Source organism: Cryptomeria japonica, chromosome 6 (genome assembly GCF_030272615.1).
Source record: "Cryptomeria japonica chromosome 6, Sugi_1.0, whole genome shotgun sequence".
Taxonomy (NCBI): domain Eukaryota; kingdom Viridiplantae; phylum Streptophyta; class Pinopsida; order Cupressales; family Cupressaceae; genus Cryptomeria; species Cryptomeria japonica.
Window position 1 is genome coordinate 611,022,949 of NC_081410.1, and position 23,812 is coordinate 611,046,760.

Genomic DNA, 23,812 nt, shown 5'->3' on the forward strand with positions numbered 1-23,812 from the left:
TGTTGCTAAGTTTTTTTGTTTCCAACTCCTCTTGTTTAGATTTTTTTTTTTAAGAGGTCCAACTATTATACTTTGGAAGATTAAAATAAACATCACTCTAGAATAATTTAAAGTTGAGACTATTTTGCAAGAATTAAATAATTAAAAGAAAATAACTCATGAGTTTAATTCTACATATAAAGGAAAGAGATTTACTTAAACGTAACAACTTAATACTACTAGGTGGTTGATATTCAAAAGAGAGAGTTATCATCTAGTTCTCGTAAATTGTAATAACACAACTAGTGAGGTAATAATGGCTCTAATTTGTAATTGTATGAAGCGATTAAATGTATAAAAGGTGTACATTGTCTAGCAACTAACAAAAAAATTGCCTCCATCAAGAATTACACTTCGTGTTAGCAAATCGAATATTATAATAATCAATACAATTTATATTCAAGTTCAACTACCTATACAAATCAAAGTTTTTTTTTTCTTTTTTAAATGTTAAAATTATAATCAATTAATTCCAATTAACTTTGATAATTTACTAATGCATTAAAATAATTACCATATGATTAGCTTGTAAACATGTAAAACTAATTTACTAATGTTAATTCCAATTAAGTTTGAAAATTTAATAGTACATAAAAATAAATACCATAATTAACATGTAAAAATAACCCACTTAGTTTATGTATTACTAATTAAATTTATTATTATTATTATTATTCTTTGTAAAAATTTATGGTACCACTTATAACCATAACTTATATTGTTTACTTTAACCTTCTAATCAGTTAATGTAAATCAAATTACATTATTAAAATTATATCAATATGAAAATCGAATTTATAATGGCAAAACGATTTGAAAATTAGTATTACAAATGCAGGAAAAATGAATTTCATAGTTATAAATATAAATGTCAAAGCAAATATTCAAACACCAAAATAGTCAGTTACTTTATTAAACCGCATGGCGAGGTAATTAGAAAATGAGTGGGGAGTGGGAAGTGGGCCCACGACCCCCCCACCTCCTCTCCCCCCCCAACTTCCCACATAAAAAGGCTTTCCAGTATAAAAGGATTCTTTTAAAATGGAAACAACGCGCCCTTTCTTTCCTTTTTTTTTTGAAAAGAAACATTTATATCAATGAATAACTCCCAATTAAAATTTATAATGTATTTCAATATATGATATTATTAACATATTCCTATTTTTTATATATATATATATATGATCTGATTTTATTTATTTATTTATTTTGATAAAAATGGACAAGCCACTAAACTTATTTATTATTCATAAATATGTTTACATCGGGTTCAAAAGAGGCATACCGACAGGAAAGAACCCGCAAGAAAACCTTTGGTTGTAGCCTTAAAAAAAAAACTAAACACTACCCTTACATCATTTGTTACATATCCAATATGATCCCCCAAACCCCTACATATGAAATTATACAAGGGTCCCATAGGACTTTTACAAAAAAACCAGTCTGCTGCCAAATAAAGGGCTGAATAACAAAATTCCATCAATATATCATGAAGGACCACCAAGGAGACAAGAAACAATAGTAATGTAGGAACTTCTACCAATTGAAACCAAAGAGAGCCTCCTTGGAAGATATGATACTGCCAGAAAACTCCAGCATAACAGCAGCCAAAAAAACCTTTGAATCTGCATCCAAAAACCATACCACCAACTCCAAGATAAAAACAATCAGATATGCAAAAACCAAGAACTAGTGCTCTCCTCTAGAGGATCATGGGCTGAATTGGGAGGAGGAATAACCCTCAATGGAAGTGCCAAACAAGCAAGAGCGGTGAACAAAAAGCCCAAAGAAAGCAACGAGTGCAAGGCCTCAAAAACCACCCAAGCTTTATCCACATACTGATTAGGAACCAGATACAACAAAAAATCCATAGAAGCCCGTGTATCTTCCATGGTGTCACAAATCAACCCCATTCTTAATTCATACAATAATTGACCAAACCAACCATTAACCATGAGCTCATGGCAAGGAAGAAACCCACCATAATAAAAAGACCCCACATCAAAATGATAATCAGCCAATGCAGAAGAAACCATATCCCAATTACATACTGTCGAAAAAATGAACGTGGAAACCAAGAGGCAGACCAAATCATCGTCAAGTAAAATATCATAACAGATTGTAACAAACCAAGACAAAAGCTTAGCATAAGAAATATGAGGCCAAATTTCCAGCCAACGGCACCTCAGAAGTTTGCGGAATTCAAAAGCCACCGCAGAGAAAACAAATTAAAGACCTTACCAAGCTTGTCACCATTATCCACGTTCTCATCCTCCGATACCCCAACTTCGAGCACCACTCTGTATATACTAGAGGCCATGGAAGATGACATTTGCAGAAAGAAGAAACTCCAGAAAAAACCACATAACCATAAAACCCAAAATGTTGCTTTTCTCATAATAAAACAAGATAACACATGAAAGTATTAATGAAAAACCCACCATCAACTTACCATAATAATAAGAACAGATATGCAAAATATCCATTGCAAACTTCCATGATTTGAACATTTCACAGGGGTTAACAACCCTGAAAACTGACAAACATAAATGAAAATCAAGAAGGAGAGGACACCACCACCAAAACAAATGATCACCGCATAATACCAAATCTGTCATGGCCGAAAACTCACACAGTGCGAACATTGATGCAGTACCAATCCTCAACAAATAATAATAACCCAAGATCGTACCGCACATTAAAAAGTAACACACATACCACAAACCTATGAAGGACCGAAAATAAAAGACATTCAAACTCACAAGCCACCACCCTTGAATATATCATGATCAACCATGTCCTCACCCTATAAATGGCATTATATATGACAGATACAGAAGTATGGTTTCTACATCAGATATAAGGCACATACAAAGTCATCCATAAAGTGAAAAAGAAGATGAACCTGACCAATCAAGGAGGGTGGGCAACCAATCAGCCAAAAAGAAAAGAACTTTGAACACCTTCCCAAACTATCGAAGGAATTTCAGATGAATTAACCAACCAGAAATGAGCTTTACTTTCAATGGCAAGATTTGCCAGGAAATCAGTCACTCTGTTAATTTCCCTATAGCAATGACATATTAGGAAAGAATCAAAAGCATCTAATTTCTATAAAATTTGATCCAGCAAATACTGCAACTTCCAACAATTAGATTTCTTCTTCATAACACTCTGAATAATAACCATTGAATCACCTTCAATTACTGTGTTCTTGATCTTTAGAGAAATTGTCATATCCAACCCTAAAGACAAAGCTTGAAACTCAGCAAAATTGTTAGTGATATAACCAAGATCATGGCATTTAGCAAGAATGAGATGCGCATTATGATCAAAGATAGCCATCCCCACCCCTGCCTTCCCAGGGTTTCCCTGGGAGGCACCATCAAAATTAAGTTTAAAGTGACCCCAAGGCGAAGGTTTCCATTTGGTCAATGCCCGCTTCGCAAGAGAATTATAACTCTTGGAGATTGAGCCATGAGAAGGTAAAGTCGAGAGGGCTCCCCAAACCCTGGTAATCCTACTATCCCAATGCAAGAAAGAAGATTGACTTCCCAAGTTCTTATAGATATAAGACAAAGCAACCTCCGAAATCGAGGCTTCTATTTTATGCAAAACCTCTGATACTAAGGAAGTAACCTTCTTAAAAATCATTTTATTCTGTTCCAGCCAAATATTCCAAATGATAATAGATTGAGAGATAACCCAAAGACATGCACAAAAAGAAGAAGAAAACATGAGAGGGTGGGAATGAAAATGAGAGGCAAGGTCCTTGCCTATAACATCAGATAAGCCCAATTTACTAAGCAGCCAATTCCAACAATCATAAGCAAAATCACAATGGAGAAACAGATGTGAGGAGGACTCCAGGTTCTTATTACAAAGAACACAAGGAAAAGCCACAGTAATGCCTAATCTATCCAACGGCATGCCTATAAGAACTCTATCCTAGACAGCCAACCAAGCAAAAAAACCAGCCTTGGGTAAACAAGTTGAATGCCAGAACAACTTATAGGGCCAATAAGAGCCAAAAGTTGTAGATAAAAGGGAAATATATCCTCCCTTAATAGAATATTTACCAGAAGCATTCCCAGTCCAAATAAATTCATCTTCAGAGTGCGAGAAAGTAATAAATGTTTCACTCAAAATCTTAACAAACTCTTCTTTCAAATGCAAATCCACATCAAGGAAGTCAATCGACTTCCATTTAACTAACTTCAAAGGACCATCCTGAACAATATCAAAATAATCTGCCACAAACACACCCCAAAGAGAGGTGATGAGACCAATCAAGGGAGACCAATCCCTAATACTAATCAAAGAACAATGTTTGTTCCATGATTCATCCCAGGGTATAGCTTTCCTTCCATTATGAACAACCCATGAGAGGCAGGGGATAATAACTGATCTACATTTGCATAAGAAATTCCAAATGACCGAACCAGAAGGTAAATTAGAGAATTTGAAAATACTCTCTTTGGGACCATTATTTAGATATTTGGCAAACATAATCTAATCCCAAAAAGAGGTAGGCTTCTCATACAATCTCCAAACCAATTTGGCCCCTAAGGCTAAATTTTGGGTCTCCAAATTATGAACCCCGATCCCCCTTGAAACCTATGGCAAGCAATTTTTCTCCCAAGCAACCAAAGGCAACCTCTTCTTGCCATCTTTATTATTATAGCAAAGAAAACATCAAAGAGTATCTTGCAAATTTACAACAACAGACTTGGGAGACTCTAAAACCGACATTAAATAAATTGGAATAGAACTCATAACAGATTTAATAAGTGTCAGTTTTCCAGCTGAAGTCAACCATTTGTGATTCCAAGAATGAATTCTTTTTGAAATGGCCGAAGTTACCTTATCCCAAAATCCAAGCCTATCTTGCTTAACAAAAAAGGGAATCCCAAGATAGGAACAGGGCAAGTTACCAATCTGAAAACCCCAGAAGGAATGCAACCTCTGCCGCACCAACAGTGATGTATTAAGAAAGAAGATTTTAGACTTATCAATATTGACTTTTTAACCTGAAAACAAGGCATATTCTTGAATAACACTTGAGATAATCTTAGCCTCTGACAGAGAATAATGCCCAAACAACAGGGTATCATTAGCAAAGAGGCAATGAGAGATAGCTTGAGGAAAATTCAAAAACCTAATACATCACCAAGAGCCCTGTGATCTAGCAGCCCTGATAGCCCAACTAAAGGATTCAACAAGCAGAATAAACAAAAAAGGAGAAAGGGGATCTCCTTGCCTCAAACCTCTGGAAGAGGAGAAGAAACCACAGGGAGAACCATTGAGGATTACTGAAAATCTAGCAGAAGACATACAAGAGCGAATCCATTTTACCCAAGCGTACGAAAAACCCAAACTCAACAACACTTTACACAAAGCATGTCATTCTACTCTATCACAAGCCTTCATCATATCAAGCTTAAGAATCATAGTCAAAGACCTCTGGGAGGAGATAGAATGCAACAACTGATGCGCTACAATAGCTCCTTCCGCAGTTTCCCTCCCTAGAACAAAACCCCCTTGCTCCAAGGAAATAAGCTATCTCTCCTTCGAATATCATTTGGAACATATGGTTAGAAAGAAACAATAGGATTTTAAGAAAGTTATCAGCTTCGCTCTCTGACATTTTAGTCAAGATAGAGGCTTCTATCTCAAAGGTGGATTTGTCATACATTCATAAGAATTTGGAAAATTTGACATCCTTCTCTCATTGGGATGGCAGGATTACAAGGACATGGAAATCTCTCTCTGCCATCCCTTCTCATGGGTCTATTGAAAAAGGTCTGGTTACTAGTAATAAGAGACGTGCTGCTAGATGGGATCCTCCTCCTTTGGGCCATTTCAAGCTTGATTTTGATGGTGCTTCTAGGGGTAACCCGGGATTGGCTGGGGCTGGTATGGCTATTTTTTACTGTTTTAATAGTTGCGCAATGTCATGCCCTTGGTTCCTAGTCAAACAATTTTGCTGAATGCCAAGCTTTGTCACTTGGGATTGATTTGGCTATTTCTTTAGGGATTAAAAATCTATTGATTCAGGGGGATTCGATGGTCATCATTCAGAGTGTTATGAGTTGTAAGAGTAATTGTTGGCACTTGAAGTACATTTTAGATCATATTTTGGAGAAATTATCCTTCTTTGATACATTCTCATTATCTCATTGTTTTAGAGAGTTGAATAGGCTGGCAGATTTTCTGGCTAACATGGCAATTGACACCGGTGCTCAACTTAAGATTGTGGAGGTAAGTGATATTCCTCAAGACATTTTTCTTAGGTATTTGATCTAATCCTAAGGTTTTAAGGTGATTGTTTTGGGCTACTTCTTTCCATTATCTCTTGAGGTATTCATATTATCCTCTACTCTGATCAGATTGTATTTGTACCACATGTGTAGATAGGAGGATGATAGGCTCTATTATGTTTCTGTTTACATATGGTGTATTCTTACAATTCTACATTTGGGCTAGATGTTGATGTTTATATCTCATGAGGTGTGGTTAGCAGGTAAACTACAGTTTGCAAATCATTCTAAAGATCAATTTATATTTTGTTGAGGTATGGGTTCTTGGGTATTTGATCTAACCTATGGGTTTATGGTAATTCATTTCAATTTATCTGTTTCTATTATCTCTTGAGGTACTCGTGTTATCCTTTACTCTAATCAAATTTTATTTGCACCACATGTGTAGATAGGAGGATGATAGGATATATTATGCTATTATTTACATATGGTATGTTCTTAAAATTTTCTTATGGGCTAGATGATGCGGTGTGTATCCCATGAGGTATGGTTAGCAGGTAATTTGCAGTTTTTGTCGAATATGCATGTTATTATAAAGATAAATTGAAATACTATTGAGGTAAGGGATATTCCTCAAGGCTATGTGTAAGGCAATAGGATGCCTTGTATAGGCCCTCTATTTTATATAGAAAGCACATTTTTACTTTGTGTATCAGTCATTTATAGGGTGGTTGTGTTTTGAGCAGTTTTTTGTTTTCAGTCCTTCATAGGTTGTGGCATGCTTGTAACTTTTTAATGTGCAGTATGTTCCTAGGCTTTTATTACTTGTTAAAGTATTTGTACTATATTTTTGGCCGCCTTGTGTGTGTTCTCGGCCTCGACAGAATTGGTTTTATGTGATAATCATTGTTGAGGGTGGTGTCCTCTCTTGCTTGATATTCATTTATGGATGTCAGTTGACGGGTTGTTAATCCATGTGAAATGTTCAAATCAAGTAAGGTTGCAATGGATATTTTGCATTGCCATTATGGGAAGTTAAGGGCGGTTTTCTCATTTATATTATCTTGTCAAGCAGCTTTTTATGTTTATGTTTATGTGGCTTTTTTGGAGCTCTTCCTCCTACAAATGTCTTCTTCTCTATCTATTGGGGCATACGGAGTGGTTTTAGAAGCCTGAATAGTGGAAGAAGAAAATGAGGACAATTTTGTCAAGCTTGGTAAGGTCTTTAATTTGTTTACTCCTGCGGTGGATTTTGGATTCTATAGGCTTATGGGGTGTCAATGGCTCGAAGTTTGCCCTCAGGTTTCTTATGTTGAGCTTTTCTCTCGCTTTGTTACTATTTGTTATGATGTTTTACTTGATGAGGATTTGGTCCGCCTCTTGGTTTCTACGTTTATTTTTTCGACGGTATGTAATTGGGCCTCGGTTTCTCCTGCATTGGCTGATTGTCATTTTGATATGGAGTCTTTTTACTACGATGGCTCTCTTCCTCGTCACGAGCTTATGGTTAATGGTTGGTCTGGCCAATTATTGCATGAATTATGAATGGGATTGATATGTGATTCCATGGAAGACACTCGAGCCTCCATGGACTTTCTGTTGTATCTGGCTCCTCATCAGTGTGTGGATAAAGCTTGGGTTGTCTTTGAGACATTGCATTTGTTGATCACTCTAGGCTTTTTATTCTCTGCTCCTACTTGTTTGGCTTTTCCTCTAAGGGTTATTCCTCCTTCGGTCTCAGCTCATGAACCTCCGGAGGAGAGCACTAGCTCTTGGTTTTTGGATATCTGACTGCTTTTTGGAGTTGGTGGAATGGTTTTTGTTGTTGCAGATTGGGAGGTTCTTTGGCTTCTATTAGGCTCAGATGGCTATCTATGGCTTTGGCAGGAACTTATACATCTGTAGTATCTCCCTGGTGGTCCTTCATGGCATTTTTGTTCAGCCCTTCATTTGGTGGCAGTCTGGTTTTTTGTAATTGTCCTATGGGACCCTTGTAAAAAATTTAAAGGTAGGGGGTTGGGGGATCTGTCTGGACAGCAACAAATGATGTAAGGGTAGTGCCTAGTTTTATTTTTTTGAAGGCTACAAACGGAGGTTTTCTTGCGGGTTCTTTCCTGCCAGTATGCCTTTTTTGAACCCGATGTAAACATTTTATTAATAATATATAAGTTTAGTGGATTTTCCACTTTTACCAAATAAAAAATAAAAAATTGATTAACTATTTTATAGGGATTTGATTCACACCGTTTGAATTAAATAAAGTAAAAATTTAAATATTTCTATTAAAAAATAAACCGTATCTTTTATAATTATAATTTTGTATCATGTTTTTGAAATTGTTCTATTTTTTATTAAAAAAATCTAATCATTTTAATAAATATAATATAATTTTATAATATTTAATCATAAATTTAGATTATTTTCATTCAATCATTAAAAATATCTATTTTCACTTTATTGTTTATATTATATAATTTTATGATTATTAATTAAAAAAAAAAAAAAATTATTTTGATAAAAGTGGATTTACCACTAAATTATATTAATATTTTAATCTTTTACATGGTGTCTGGTTCAACAAGCAATGGAGGGAGTGAGCCAGTAAGAAAACCCTCCAGTATTGCTCCAAAAAACTTAAGGCCTACCTACCCATTACAAAGAGGCCTCATGGGCATAATCCAAAATACCCCTCCCCATATTACATAGCATTTCCATTAGATACAAAAGAAGTTGCGATAAAAGGCATACAAAAAGATATCAGATGCATAATCATCATTTCAGCACACTGTGAAGAACACCGCAATAATGGCATAGAAGAACAACTGCCAATTACAACATCAGAACAACAAAAAATGAAGATCCTCGAACCACCCTTGGCTACACAGAACAATTCTCCAATCTATTTATTAGCATAAAACTCAAAAAAGGAAATGAAACCACTGTAAGAGAGCATGCCATAATGAAAACCGATATCAGATAGAGAATAACCCAAATAAGAAGGAGAGCAGGATGCTGAAATCCTGATGGAATCAACAAGAGGCCGAACCAAAAGAACCAAGCAAATGAAAGAAAAACAAGAAACCACTGCATATACCACAACACCTGCAGATTCCAAGATTCAAAACTCAACCACCACCTTCCAAGCTTCAAGAAAATCATTTGAATAAAGCAGCTTACACTCCCACCCAAAATCCTCATCTTAGAACGTATGAGAATGACAACCCCTGGAAGGATAGAAGCACCAAGAGGAAAGAATGTTAAGATCAAAGATATAACAAACTCATATATATCGCAAACCAAATGAAGGAAGACATCATAACAAATATAACGTGAAGCGATGCTAGAAATCTCACAAAAGTTGAGATAAACAACTCGCACAATCATGATTACCAAAAAAAAATAATATAATCTTAAACTAATAATTAATAATTAAATTTAAGATTAATTTTATTATTATAATTATAATTATATAAATTTCTATATCAACAACTATGAACCAAAATACTAAATACTATTATCAATTGATCAATTTCTATATCACTGTGTATTTAAAAAATATTAAATAATATCATTAATTCATCAATATCTATTAAACAGTTATTAAATATTACCATCATTTATCAATTTGTATATCAATATTAATTAAAAAAATACTAAATACTACCATCAAGTTATCAATACCTATTAAAAAATGTAGACACCTAAAATTAACATTTGATTAATTTAAGCCTATCAACATAATTAATTAACTTTATTGTGTTATCCTTATTCCTCTCAGAATCAATTAAATCTAATTTGATTAATCTTGTCACTATAGTCCAATAATTAATTTATCAAGTAAATTAATTTCTCCTATTCTTCTAAAGTCCTCTCAATAATTATTTCTTCTAAAACCCACTCAGTTAATTAATTCTAATTAATTAACCTAGTCATGTGATTCCTACAAATCACTTTTCTTAATCCCACTTGACCTAATTAATCCTCCTTGAATCTCTCATAATCATGATTATCATTATTCTCCAATTTTTTAATTCCCACTCATGTCACATTAAACTTTTAATCTCTCGAAGAAATTCAAATTTCTTTGAATCCCTCAATGCATCCTTATTTTGAAATTTTTAATTCCTCAAGTTTGAAATTCAAATTTCTCCATCCTTTATTCCTCTATTTCCTATCCATATCCATCCACTTAATCCATCTATACTAATAATAACCCCCTCCTATCCAAACAAATCCCTCATCCATCTATCCACTTACCAATCCTTGGTTCTCCCTTGTCATTGGTTCCATTCAATCAAATCCTATCCACCGATCCACCCCATCCAATCCAATTTATAATCCAATCCTACATTATACAATCATCTCTTCCAATTCAATCATTAATCCCATCCTCAATCCAATCATATTCATTCATCCATCCCCCTTTTCATCCTATCTAATCATTTATCCTCCTTCCAATCCTATCCAATCCATCAAACTGAGCTTTCCCCATCTACCTGAGCTCGCACTAACTTGTGCCAAATCCAAGCACTCATCCATACTACGTTAATCAAATCCAAGCAACAATCCTCTCATCTATAGATCTTGCACATCCAACTTGTCTTTTGTCATTCATCAATCAATCCATCACCTGCCCATCGGGATATATCCTTCCCTAGTCCGGCAGTTTATCCAAATCCATATCCTACTCTTGGCAAGAGAAATCAGTTGGTCATGTGCATGTTGTTTGCATGCTTGAGCTTTTCGCTTTGTTTTCATCTTGTGTCTCAGGACTATACTTGTTCAGGACTGCCTTGATCATCCTATATCTTGGTATGTCTTGGATGGTGTATAATGGGGCATAGTTTTCATGGCATGGTGTGTTCGAAGGTCTTCCTTGTATGAACCGACAACCCTGCATTAGTGTTTATCAACACTTGCATGATTGTGTGCAAGGAATTCCTGTTTGACTGAGCATCAGTCCATGCCTCGGATCTTCATATCATCCTAGTTCTTATAATCAGTGGTGTAGACTATCCATGGCAATATCAAATCTAGGTTTGCTCTCTATACTTGCTCAACAAGAAATCCAATCCATCTATCATTTCTTTGTCTCATTTCATTCACAACACTCCAACTCATCCTACTTCCCTCTTTCATTATCTTCATCCTTTCATCACTTATTCTTCTAATTCCTTTTCGAGAGCACACCTGTGTTCTTCGAACCCGCATGTCCTCTCGAGGGGGCATACCACTGCTTCCTCGTCATCCTTCCCCCTCCTCATTCTTCCTCATCTTATGACTGGGGCATCGTGCTACTAGTCCTTATCCTTTTCTTCCACTATGTTTTATTCTTCTTTGATATCACGTCATTTCACGATGCTATATCAAAGAGGGGCAAAATGTAGACACCTAAAATTAACATTTGATTAATTTAAGCCTATCAACATAATTAATTAACTTAATTGTGTTATCCTTATTCCTCTCAGAATCAATTAAATCTAATTTGATTAATCCTGTCACTATAGTCCAATAGTTAATTTATCAAATAAATTAATTTCTCATATTCTTCTAAAGTCCTCTCAATAATTATTTCCTCTAAAACCCACTCAGTTAATTAATTCTAATTAATTGACCTAGTCATGTGATTCCTACAAATCACTTTTCCTAATCCCACTCAGCCTAATTAATCCTCCTTGAATCTCCCATAATCATGATTATCATCATTCTCCAATTTTTTAATTCCCACTCATGTCACATCAAACTTTGAATCTCTCAAATAAATTCAAATTTCTTTGAATCCCTCAATGCATCCTTATTTTGGAATTTTTAATTCCTCAAGTTTGAAATTCAAATTTCTCTCCCCTTTTTCCAAAGGAATTTTATATTCCTATTTATTTTTCCAAGGCACCCTTGATCCATGCCTTCTATCCAAAATCAATCTCAACCCTTCATAATAAAATCAATCTTGGCCCTCCATTGGCCTTCTCCAATCTATAAATTGGAGCCAATTATCCTCACAAAATCCACTTCTCATGCATTGTTATGATGCCCTTTTCTCCTCTTCTCTCTCTAATCTTCTAATCCAAATCCTCTTATCCATCACTCAAATCCAATCCAATAATCCATTAGTCTTGTTAAGCAAAGGAGAGCATTTCACATCACAAGCAATCAAAGGAGCACATCAAGTGGAGCATCATCAAAGGGCGCCTTCACTTCATCAAGCTCAATCTGAGGGAGAGGTAAAGATAGCAAGGTAAAAAGCATTATTTTCAAATTTTTATGTGGTTTTATGTATGCTTCATGTTCTTATGCTTTTAGTGTTTGATTTGTATGCTAACCACCACTAATCCACCTTGCTCATTTTTCCCCTCTTCAAAAAATACTAAATATTGTCATTAATTTATCAATTTCTTATCAATACCTATTGAGAAAAATAATTACGCCGAAGGCGTCTCTTTATTTGAGATGCACTAATTGATATGGGAAATCAACTGTTCACATTTATTTAGAGGCCTGCAAGACGATTGAAACGTTTGTAGCCATCGATTCTTTTCATTGATTTTTCACATTTTTTGATTGTTTTTCTCACTTTGTATTTTTTCATGGTTTTTGTCCACCTCTCACAATTATCTAAACATCTATTTGTTTAAATACCTTCACCGGCCACCAGTACATCGTATTACTTTATGCCAAATTTTTAATTTTTTTATACACGCGTTTTCCCTTGACGTGTTGTCATTTTAACCTTGTGAATTGATTGAAATTTCTGCCATAAAGAGATTGGTTTCGGTCCCTTTTTTTTCAAAGAATAGCACAATTAAAGTAAATTTTTTAAAAAAAATTACTATGTTGTGTATAAACTATTTTTGGAATTTGTGAATTAAAAAATCAAAGCCAGCACTATAAGAAAAATGAACTTGTATTTGTATGTTTTGCAAGGTAAGCATATATTGTCAATGTTGTTTTCTATAGAAGGACAAAGTCAAAAAAATCATCGAAATTATTGCTAATGTCTTTTTCAGCAGTTTTGTTGCTGATTTGTTTTTTAATACAATTTATATTTGATATAAGATAAAATAATAGTAATATAATATCAAATCATTAATAATTATTATAATATTTAATCTTTTTATCTTATTGTAATAAATTTATATAATAATAGTCTTCAGACATGTAGTGTCACAGTTTAAACACTTTGTTGGTAAAGCGGTCACCAAGGTTAAAAACCCTGCTAGGCCATTGTGCTTGCAGGCCTTGTGTCTTCGTTGGGCCATTGTGCTCATGGGTTTGAACAAGTGAAGTGTGGGGATGAGGTCCCCCTTTTGTGGCCTCACCGGTTCATAGCTCCAAGTCAAAAGTGTTTCAGGTGGAGTCAGAGGGCATGTCATGCCAATGTCACTGGTCACGTTAAAAAATTTACCAAGCATTAAATTAAAAAAAAATCATATAATAATAACAATCATACTAATTATAATATTGTTGTAGTTTATATAAATTACATTTTAAGGATATATAAAAAATTAGAAATATAATAATATAATAATAATGAAATAATATTATAATAAAAATTATAATAGAAGATAATAAAAATAATTAATGTAATATTAGTTACAATATCATAATGATAATATAATAAAAATAATATATTTTTTATTTTGATAAGTTCTACCATTATGGAGGGTAGAGCCCTCTATTAGCTTAAAAAGATTTACATAACAGATAAACCTGGCTGGATTACATAATCTGGATCGGTATACCCCCATCCTCCAAAATCTCCAATGGTCTCTATGTCGAGTCTCCCTGGTCCACCATCTCCTTATCAAAGAACCAAGACAGTGGAGGATCTAAACTTCCCAAGTTGATCTCATAGACTTGGTTGGCTACCATTAGCCAATATGGTTCTGCTGAAAACCCATCTCCAACTTTGAAACCCGCCTCATGCGATCTCCATACTTGCACTATTGGGACAAATAAATTCTTGAAAATGATCCTATCATGTGTGTGATCCCCCCCCGGGGGCTAGCTTCCAATATCCTCACCATCACCTGCATCGTCTACCCATCCTGTATTTTGAAAAGCCTTGGACATTGCTCCTCACAGGTCTCTTCATTATAGGAGCGGCCTATAGTTTCAAACGCCCTTTTAATTACCTCTCAGGGATGCTACTTCCATCTTCTGAATGGGAATCTGCTTGCTTCCTCTAAATACAGGCCCTACCCTATCCCTGAGTGAGGCTCGGCATCCAAAATCACACAACCTGAATTGAGATGTAGGATTTGAATGCTCTCAACCACAATTTAGCTATCATTGGGATCGTCCCCCGACTCCAATCAATTTCTTTACAAATCGGTCAAAAAGCCTCGCTCAAAAACCTACCCTCTATCTACATCGCCAGCCCAGAAAGCGACAAAACAGAGGGCACAAATTCTGTGAAACCGACCTCCTAACCTATCCCACTCCTTGATAAATTTGTCTCCCCTTCCTTTATGAAGCAGTCACCAACAGATTTTTTTATTTCATGAAACTTGATTACATCCAACCAGTAACAATCGGGTTACAGCATATCGGCTCAAAGGCTTGGTAGAACATACAGAATGGGTCACAACTGGGACCTTGAATCTTGAGATCTATCTTCTACGCACAATCTAGCTACTTGATTCTATGATTTATTACATCCTAATGTACAATTACAATTATATATACTGATCCAAAGGATCCAGTCCCCAAAAGGGATCAAAACCCGAAGAAAAGGACCTAACGTGTAAAATAAACAAGGTCGGCCTCTGCCAAGAAATTCTTTCGAAAAATCCAAAGGATGAAATGTAGATCGCAGGAAAAGGTCGGCCACATGCCAAAGAACATCGAATCAACGCCTAAAGCTCTGCAAGCTTCAGAAGGGGTTCCAATAGATCACCAAAATAGGTCCAGGCAACCGATAACAAGAACTGTCAACCAGTAATAGGAAACTGTCAAGGAAACCGATAGCGATATCTTGCCGGAAAATGATCCAAATGCGATGCAGTATGGAAGCAAGAAAGATGATCAAGTCTTCAAGTAGAATCCAACTCCACATGATCCAGTGAGCCAAAACCGGGACACACAGAAAGAAAAGTTGAAACTGCAAATAGAAAGGAAAATATTTTTGGTTGATGCAAGATTGCTATGAATCGAGGATGCTCTTGCATCACTTTATGAGAATCTCGCTAAGACCCTGTGGTACATTCTCTAGATCCAACTCTATATCCTTGATATGGCCCTGTACTCCTTCATTGGCCAACCAGTCGGCAGCCCTATTGTTATCCCTATAGGTATGAGTGATCTCGTAATCTGTAAGCATATTGAGCAACTCATATATCCTCGGGATCCACTGTTTGACTCTCCAATTTACAACTTGTCCCTTGGATATTGCATTAATCACAAAAGATGAATCACCTTCTACATCGACAAAGGAGAAACCATTATCCCTACAGAATCAACCCCCTTTTTAATCCCATCAACTCTGCCTCATTGTCGGTTGCAGATCCCATGAATCCATGAGCAACCGCAACACATTTACCAAGCCAATTTTTAATAATGGCCCCAAAACCTACCTCCCCCAAGTTGCCTTTAGCAGCCCCATCAAAGTTCAATTTGAGTCTTCTCGAAGTCGGTTTCTTCCAACACACCACCCTGTGATTTCCTCTTTTGGACTTCACAATATTTGTGTTCGTTGTAAGCCCATCCCATTTCTCCTCCATGGTCTTGTCCCCAATATGTATATTTCAAAACCTTCCTCCTTAGAATTCTACATCGCACCACTTCCACAATGGCCTCTCTCATTTTCCCAATTACCACTTCTAGTTGAGTTGACTCCTCACGAAACACTTTGCCATTTCTTTAATAAGAATAATATTATAATAATAAATTCTAATATTTACGCCAAAGGTGTCTCTCTATTTGAGATGCACTACTTGATATGGGAAATCAACAGTTCACATTTATTTAGAGGCCTGCAAGATGATTGAAATGTCTGTAGCCATCGATTTTTATTCATTTATTTTTCACATTTATCGATTCTTTTTCACTTCATATTTTTTGTCCACCTCTCACAATTATCGAAACATTCGTTTGTTTAAATACCTTCACACCACCAATACATGGTATTACTTTATGCCAAAAAAAAAATTATCTGATCCCGAGATATTGCAGCGCGCATTTTCCCTTGACATATTCTCGCTTTAACTGTGTGAATTGATTGAAACTGCAGCCATAAAGAGATTGGTTTCAGTCCTTTTTTTATTATTATTTTCAATGAATGGCACATTTGAAGCTATTTTTTTAAAAAAAATTACTATGTTGTGTTTAAACTATTTTTGCAATTTGTGAATTAAAAAATCAAAGTCAGTAAGAAAAATGAATTTATATTCGTGTGTTTTGCAAGGTAAGCATATATTATCTATGTCATTTTCTATAGATGGACAAAGTCAAAAAAATCATTGAAATTATTGTTGTTGTCATATTCAACACTTCTGTTGTTGGTTTGTTTTTTAATACAATTTATATTTAATATAATATAAGATAAAATAATAGTAATATAATATCAATTCATTAATAATTATTATAATATTTATCTTGTTATCTTATTGTAATAAATTGATATAATTATAATATTGTTGTAATTTATATAGATTACATTTTAAAGATATATAAAAAATTAGAAATATAATAATATAATAATAATGAAATAATATTATAATAAAAATAATATTAGAAGATAATAAAATAAAAATGTAATATTAGTTACAATATCATAATATCGTAATGATAATATAATAAGAATAATATTATAATAATAAATAATAATATTTATAATATAATACAAATTTATTATAATATCATCATTAATTTTTTAATACGTACAATGTTTGATTTTATTTTAAATTATTTTATTATATTATTCAAATTTTTAGTTTATTATTAACATAATTATTAATTCTATTAAATTTTGAAATTCTCTCATTTTAACCCGATTTCTATCTCTATTATTTCCTCTCCACCCTCTCTCCATCCACATCTTTATTTCTATCTTTCTCTCTATCTGTCACCTATCTCGATCGCCTTATCACTCCCTACATCTCTATCTTCCCCCCTCCATTTTGCCCACATCTCTCTATCTCCTCCTCTTTCTATCCCTATCTCTATCACTCCCTCTTTTTGTATTTCTTGATTTCTCCTCTATCATCTTTAATTCTTTCCTTTACTACCCTTCCCTCCCTCTCTATCTATTTCTATATATATCTCTCTCCCTCTCCCTCTCTAGCTCCATATCTGTATCACTCTCTCACACGCACATACTCTCTCTCTCTCTCTCTCTCTCTAGACTTCTAAATCTATATCTCTTTTCCTCTCTATACATGTCCACATTTACTCTTCCATTTCTCACTCTATCTCTATTTCATTATCTCTCCATCTTTCTCCCTCTCTTTCCCTCTATATATCACTTCCTATCTTTGTCTTTATCTTCATATCTCTCACTCTTTTTATATTTATCTCTTACACCTCTATCTATCCCTCTCTTCTTTCGATCTTTGTCTCTCCATCATTATATGATTCTCTCTTCCATCTCTAACTATCCCTCTCCTTTCTCTCTCTTGATCTCTCCCTCTCCTTCTCTCCATATCTCTCTCCTCCATCTCTCTCTCTCTCTCTCTCTCTCTCTCTCTCTCTCTCTCTCTCTCTCTCTCTCTCTCTCTCTCTCTCTCTCTCTCTCTCACCCAATTCATTTTGTCATCATTTATATTTCTCACGGAATGAACCTCCCTGCATGCAACCCTGAGCATTACAAATTTTAGTGCTTTCATTTATTTATCTACCATTTCAAATTTTTTTAGCAACTTTTCTTGTTTCCTTCTCTTGTAAAAAGAAGTGATTTGGCTTGAGGGATCAATCACATGCAAATCTGTAGAGGCATGCAAGACAATACATTTGATATGGATCCCATCTAGAATAGGTTGAGTCATTGATCTTGGTAGTCAACCAATTCAGTCATGTTTGAATTCTTGTAAGCTGGTATAAAATTGATTTGAAGGTTTCTTCAAAACACACACATTGAACGGTACGTAAATATACCATAACATATAGACTCAGGATCAAGAGGACATTGTTGTATGAGCTATTATCATTTGCATACACATTTGATGTGTTGGTATGTGCCCAAGCTTGTTTGTTCACTCTTAACACATCCAAATTGATTTTGATCTTTAATGGAGCCTAAAGACATTGCCATTGACAAACAACCTATGACAGACATTTCTTCTTCTAACATATACGTTGCTCCTTGAAATAATCTCTATACAAAAACTTTGTTCGATAGTTATTAAAAGACTATAGACCAGTTAGTAGGAAGATTCTCAATTTAAAGGATACAAATGTTGTCTAATCGATTCAAAATAAAAAGTTGTTGAATCTCAATTATTCACAGATTAAAAATCATTGTTTTATATATATATATATATCCAACGTCATATACAACACAAATGTATATAATAAATAGACCCAACAACTCCCCACTTGATCTTGACCTTTCATAACGATTCGACATATCCATTTTAATTTTTTATTGACAAAGGGCAAAGAATAACAGTCCAAAGCAGTAATATCTCCTAGACCGTGCCGTATTTTACATTGTATCGAGTTGTATTGTTTATCACATTTCACATGCATACACAAATGACAATGCCCGTTACCAAATATGACAAATTGATTCCACTTTTCTTGGAGGACAGTTTTGTCCGATTCCGTGAACGCTGTTCTTGGTATATTTAGGTCAACGATACTAAGTTACCGAATACATTTTTATATACACAAATCTTATCAGGAAAAATGGCGTCCTTTGATAGATCCCGATTTTTTGTCAGATTCCATCAAGAAATCATTTTAGGAAAATGATTTTTATACATAAAATATTTGTAAGGGAAAATGGTCAGCGTCTTTGACAGAGTCCCGGGAGATCTGAAATCTATTTAGGAATATATTTTTGTCCCAATGCTGTATAGATATCTATATATACTAATCTGCTGAGGAATTGATTCCCAAGCAGATCTAAAATCCATTCAATGGAAGGGCAATGGGTGATTTGGCTTTCAGCGCTGGTAAGCAGTGTGCTCGCTTATTTCTTAGTAGATTTAATGGGGAAAAGAAAGAAGAAGAGCAGAGCAAATCTTCCTCCTGGACCTCCTGGCTGGCCCATCGTGGGAAACCTTCTCCAGCTGGGGAAAAAACCCAATGAATCTCTGTGGGCTCTTTCTCAGAAATACGGTCCTCTCATGACTCTCTCTCTCGGCATGAAAACTGCTGTGGTGGTTTCATCCTCTGAAATGGCAAAAGAGGTCCTCAAAATCCACGACCAGAATTTTGCAGGACGGATTATGATAGAAGCAGCAAAGGTGTTTTCTCACCATGAATCTTCAATTGCTTTTGCTCAGTATGGAGATTACTGGCGGAAGTTCAGACGCATTGCCACCACAGAGCTTTTCACTCCCACCAGACTCCAAGCGCTGCAACATCTCAGAAGAGATCAAGTCTCCGAGACGATTCGAATGGTCTTTGAGAAGAAGGGGACGAGTATGAATATTGCAGAGCTGGTGTACTACGAGGGTCTCAATCTCATGAGCAACGCCATTTTCAGTAAGAACTTGTTCGATCCCAAAAATCTAGAGTCTGCAGAATTGAGAAACACTTTTAGTGAAATGGTGAACTTGACCGGAAAACCCAACTTGGCCGACTTTTATCCGTTTCTGAAGTTGGTGGACCCTCAGGGAGTGTGCCGTCGTCTGACAGTCCATCATAAGCGACTACATGAGTACTTAGATGTATTCATACAAGATCGGTTGGAGGCGAGGAGGCAAGGGGTCGGTCTACCCAAGGAAAAGGACTTTCTCGACATTCTGCTCGATCTGACTGCCCATGATTTCACTCTGGTGAATATCAGGGCTTTACTCTTGGTGAGTCTTGTTCAACGCCTATTTTGACTCATTTTTTATTTAATAATATATTTTTATTATTATTGATGAGTCATTTCCTTATGATCATGTAGGAACTCTTGTCTGCTGGTAGTGATACTACTACTACAACAATTGAATGGGTTATGGTGGAACTAATTGCCAATCCTTACGTAATGAAAAAAGCGCAAAAGGAATTAGAAGAGGTAATTGGTCTCAATCGAAAAGTGGAAGAATCTGACATAGATCGTCTACCTTATCTCCATGCTATAGTGAAAGAAGTGTTTCGACTACACCCAGCACTTCCTTTGGCATTGCCCCATAGAGCAGACAACTCATGTGAGGTGGCAGGGTATATGATACCTAAGCATGCCATGGTGATTGTGAATCTGTGGGCAATTGGAAGAGATCCTAAAATTTGGAAAGAACCTTTAAAATTTATGCCAGAGAGGTTTTTTAATGGTGAGAATAGTAAGGTAAAGTATATGGGACAAAATTTTGAGCTGATACCATTTGGAGCTGGAAGAAGAATATGCTTAGGACTTCCTTTGGCTCATCAAATGGTTCATTTTACTATTGCTTCCTTAATCCATTCCTTCAATTGGATGCTTCCAATAGGGATGAATTATAATAAGATAGACATGAGTGAGACATTTGGAATAGTATTAAAGAAGTCTAAAGAATTGCATGCAATCCCCACACCAAGATTACCAAATCATCTATACTAAAATAATATGTTAGTTCAATAAGGGTCAAAGAGGTTTACGATGAGTTTTTGGCTATGTAAATACCATTTACTAGCTCTTTTACCAAGTTTGATGTAAGTTTATGTTAACTGATATTATGAATCATTAAATAAATATTATGAAAGTGTTTAATGTCTCATGCTTATGTGCCTTGTATGCCTATTTGAATTTCTATTGGTACTAACATTATACTTATCGATGGTGTGTTTATTATCATTAATATAATTCATGCATTTAAATTTTTTTTTTGAAATTATTGTGTTCGGTTGTGTATTATGGGATGTATACATAATGACTTCTATTTTTAAACTATAATAGTGTTTTGGCTTCACTATTCACTATATTTGTTATGTGTCATTATGATGATGGTATTTTGTTCAACATTATGATTGGTGAACTTATTGATTTATGCATCTATGATATCTAAATCATGTTAACTTTAGATTATTTCAATTGAAGCAATTAATTGATAGTGTTTTATTGACATTACATCATGTTGGATTTTTATATTGTGCTTTAACTTAGTAATGTTTGGGTTCATTTATGGCCTAGGAGTTGAGTTCTTAACAGGAGAATCCTTGTTGAAGATACATAAAGAGTCTTGATTGTATATTAATCATATATTATAAATCATATGTTTGTACACTTCACAAGATACAATGTAGGTATGATCTACTATAAGATTATATTTTAATGTCCATTTAGTTCGTAGTAACCCGTTATACTTAACCCAAGAAAATTTTGACCATTTTTTTTTTTTTATAAATTTAATCATTTGTGTTTGATTCAATTGCATACTCTGGGCATCTATCCATTTGGATTAGGCATTCATCCATCCGGGATGAGCATCTAACCATACAGGTTAGGCATCTATCCATACGGGACATGAGGTTTCATCTATCCAATACGGGATAGGCATCTACCCAAACAGGGTAGGCATCTATCCAACTTGGGATAGGAGGTGCTCTGGCCAAAGACTTAGACTCATCGGGACCATTCGGATCCTAAGTCACTCACTAAGAATTACACTCCTTTAATAGGTGTGCCCCGAGGTCACCGTCCTTAGGAGCAAGTAAAATAATATATTGCAAGCTTGAATTCCACCTTGAAATTTGGCCTAAAGCCTCGGGAAGTCAAGCGAATCCATACGGGATTCCTTTCGAGTATGCGTTGAATTACTTTTTATTTTATTACACTTATCTTTCAATTAGGATTCTTCGCAATCCATCTTCTTACCAAATCCTAGACCCCATCCCCAAACGCCTGAGTACTAGGAACAACTCTGTCCCTAGACTGCCTACATACCCGTTTTGGCACGGGTTCAAGGCGTATAGTATGTAGTTTTGTTTCTAATCTATGGTTTAATGTAAATTGTTTGGTGGGTACGCAACCCTTTCTAGGGTCAATGTCCCAGACAGTTTCTCTGTGGTTGCTACCCATGATGGTAGCATTTAAGCAAAGGCTCAAGGTGGCTTAATGCTTGTGGCCTAAAGCCACTAGGTCCTAATACCTATCATAAGCGTCACCTGACTCAATTGTCAATCGTCAACAACTCTTTGAGATTAAGCCAAGTTTATAAAAGTATTTCACTCAATCAACCATAAAGGGGTTTACTATGGTTTAACTAGCAGATGTAAATCATTTAAAGATTATCTTATTAGATTATCGATCCAAGGGGGATTACCCGCCCCTTGGATTTTAACTTCCAAGTGTCCCTTATTACTCCTCGACGATTTATAGGGATGATGCCAAAGATGTCATTAATGTAGCTTTATTAGGCGTTAGGTGCAGTAGTTCAACACGACGGCATTACCCATAAGCGTGACCTAGAGACACCATATATACCGAATGTTGCTAAGTTTTTTTGTTTCCAACTCCTCTTGTTTAGATTTTTTTTTTTAAGAGGTCCAACTATTATACTTTGGAAGATTAAAATAAACATCACTCTAGAATAATTTAAAGTTGAGACTATTTTGCAAGAATTAAATAATTAAAAGAAAATAACTCATGAGTTTAATTCTACATATAAAGGAAAGAGATTTACTTAAACGTAACAACTTAATACTACTAGGTGGTTAATATTCAAAAGAGAGAGTTATCATCTAGTTCTCGTAAATTGTAATAACACAACTAGTGAGGTAATAATGGCTCTAATTTGTAATTGTATGAAGCGATTAAATGTATAAAAGGTGTACATTGTCTAGCAACTAACAAAAAAATTCCCTCCATCAAGAATTACACTTCGTGTTAGCAAATCGAATATTATAATAATCAATACAATTTATATTCAAGTTCAACTACCTATACAAATCAAAGTTTTTTTTTTCTTTTTTAAATGTTAAAATTATAATCAATTAATTCCAATTAACTTTGATAATTTACTAATGCATTAAAATAATTACCATATGATTAGCTTGTAAACATGTAAAACTAATTTACTAATGTTAATTCCAATTAAGATTGAAAATTTAATAGTACATAAAAATAAATACCATAATTAACATGTAAAAATAACCCACTTAGATTATGTATTACTAATTAAATTTATTATTATTATTATTAGTCTTTGTAAAAATTTATGGTACCACTTATAACCATAACTTATATTGTTTACTTTAACCTTCTAATCAGTTAATGTAAATCAAATTACATTATTAAAATTATATCAATATGAAAATCGAATTTATAATGGCAAAACGATTTGAAAATTAGTATTACAAATGCAGGAAAAATGAATTTCATAGTTATAAATATAAATGTCAAAGCAAATATTCAAACACCAAAATAGTCAGTTACTTTATTAAAC

The 23,812-nt window shown here is 34.7% G+C and overlaps 2 protein-coding genes across 2 annotated transcripts; one reads left to right on the plus strand and one right to left on the minus strand.

The window, feature by feature from the left end:
• Positions 1–3,150: 3,150 nt before the first annotated feature.
• Positions 3,151–3,969, minus strand: LOC131876743 (uncharacterized). The gene has a single exon (XM_059222215.1). The coding sequence runs from the start codon at positions 3,967–3,969 to the stop codon at positions 3,151–3,153; it is 819 nt and encodes a 272-aa protein (XP_059078198.1).
• A 15,406-nt stretch (positions 3,970–19,375) lies between these two features.
• Positions 19,376–20,988, plus strand: LOC131037754 (geraniol 8-hydroxylase-like). Its single transcript, XM_057969950.2, has 2 exons — positions 19,376–20,263; positions 20,356–20,988. The coding sequence occupies exons 1-2, from the start codon at positions 19,376–19,378 to the stop codon at positions 20,986–20,988; spliced, it is 1,521 nt and encodes a 506-aa protein (XP_057825933.2).
• Positions 20,989–23,812: the final 2,824 nt, after the last annotated feature.

Excerpts from the sequence above, each read along its gene's own strand:
- LOC131037754 (XM_057969950.2), top strand. The coding sequence starts at position 19,376 with ATGGAAGGGCAATGGGTGATTTGGCTTTCAGCGCTGGTAAGCAGTGTG. Across the intron at positions 20,264-20,355 it reads ATATCAGGGCTTTACTCTTG|GAACTCTTGTCTGCTGGTAG; the intron begins GTGAGTCTTGTT and ends ATGATCATGTAG.
- LOC131876743 (XM_059222215.1), bottom strand. The coding sequence starts at position 3,969 with ATGCCGTTGGATAGATTAGGCATTACTGTGGCTTTTCCTTGTGTTCTT.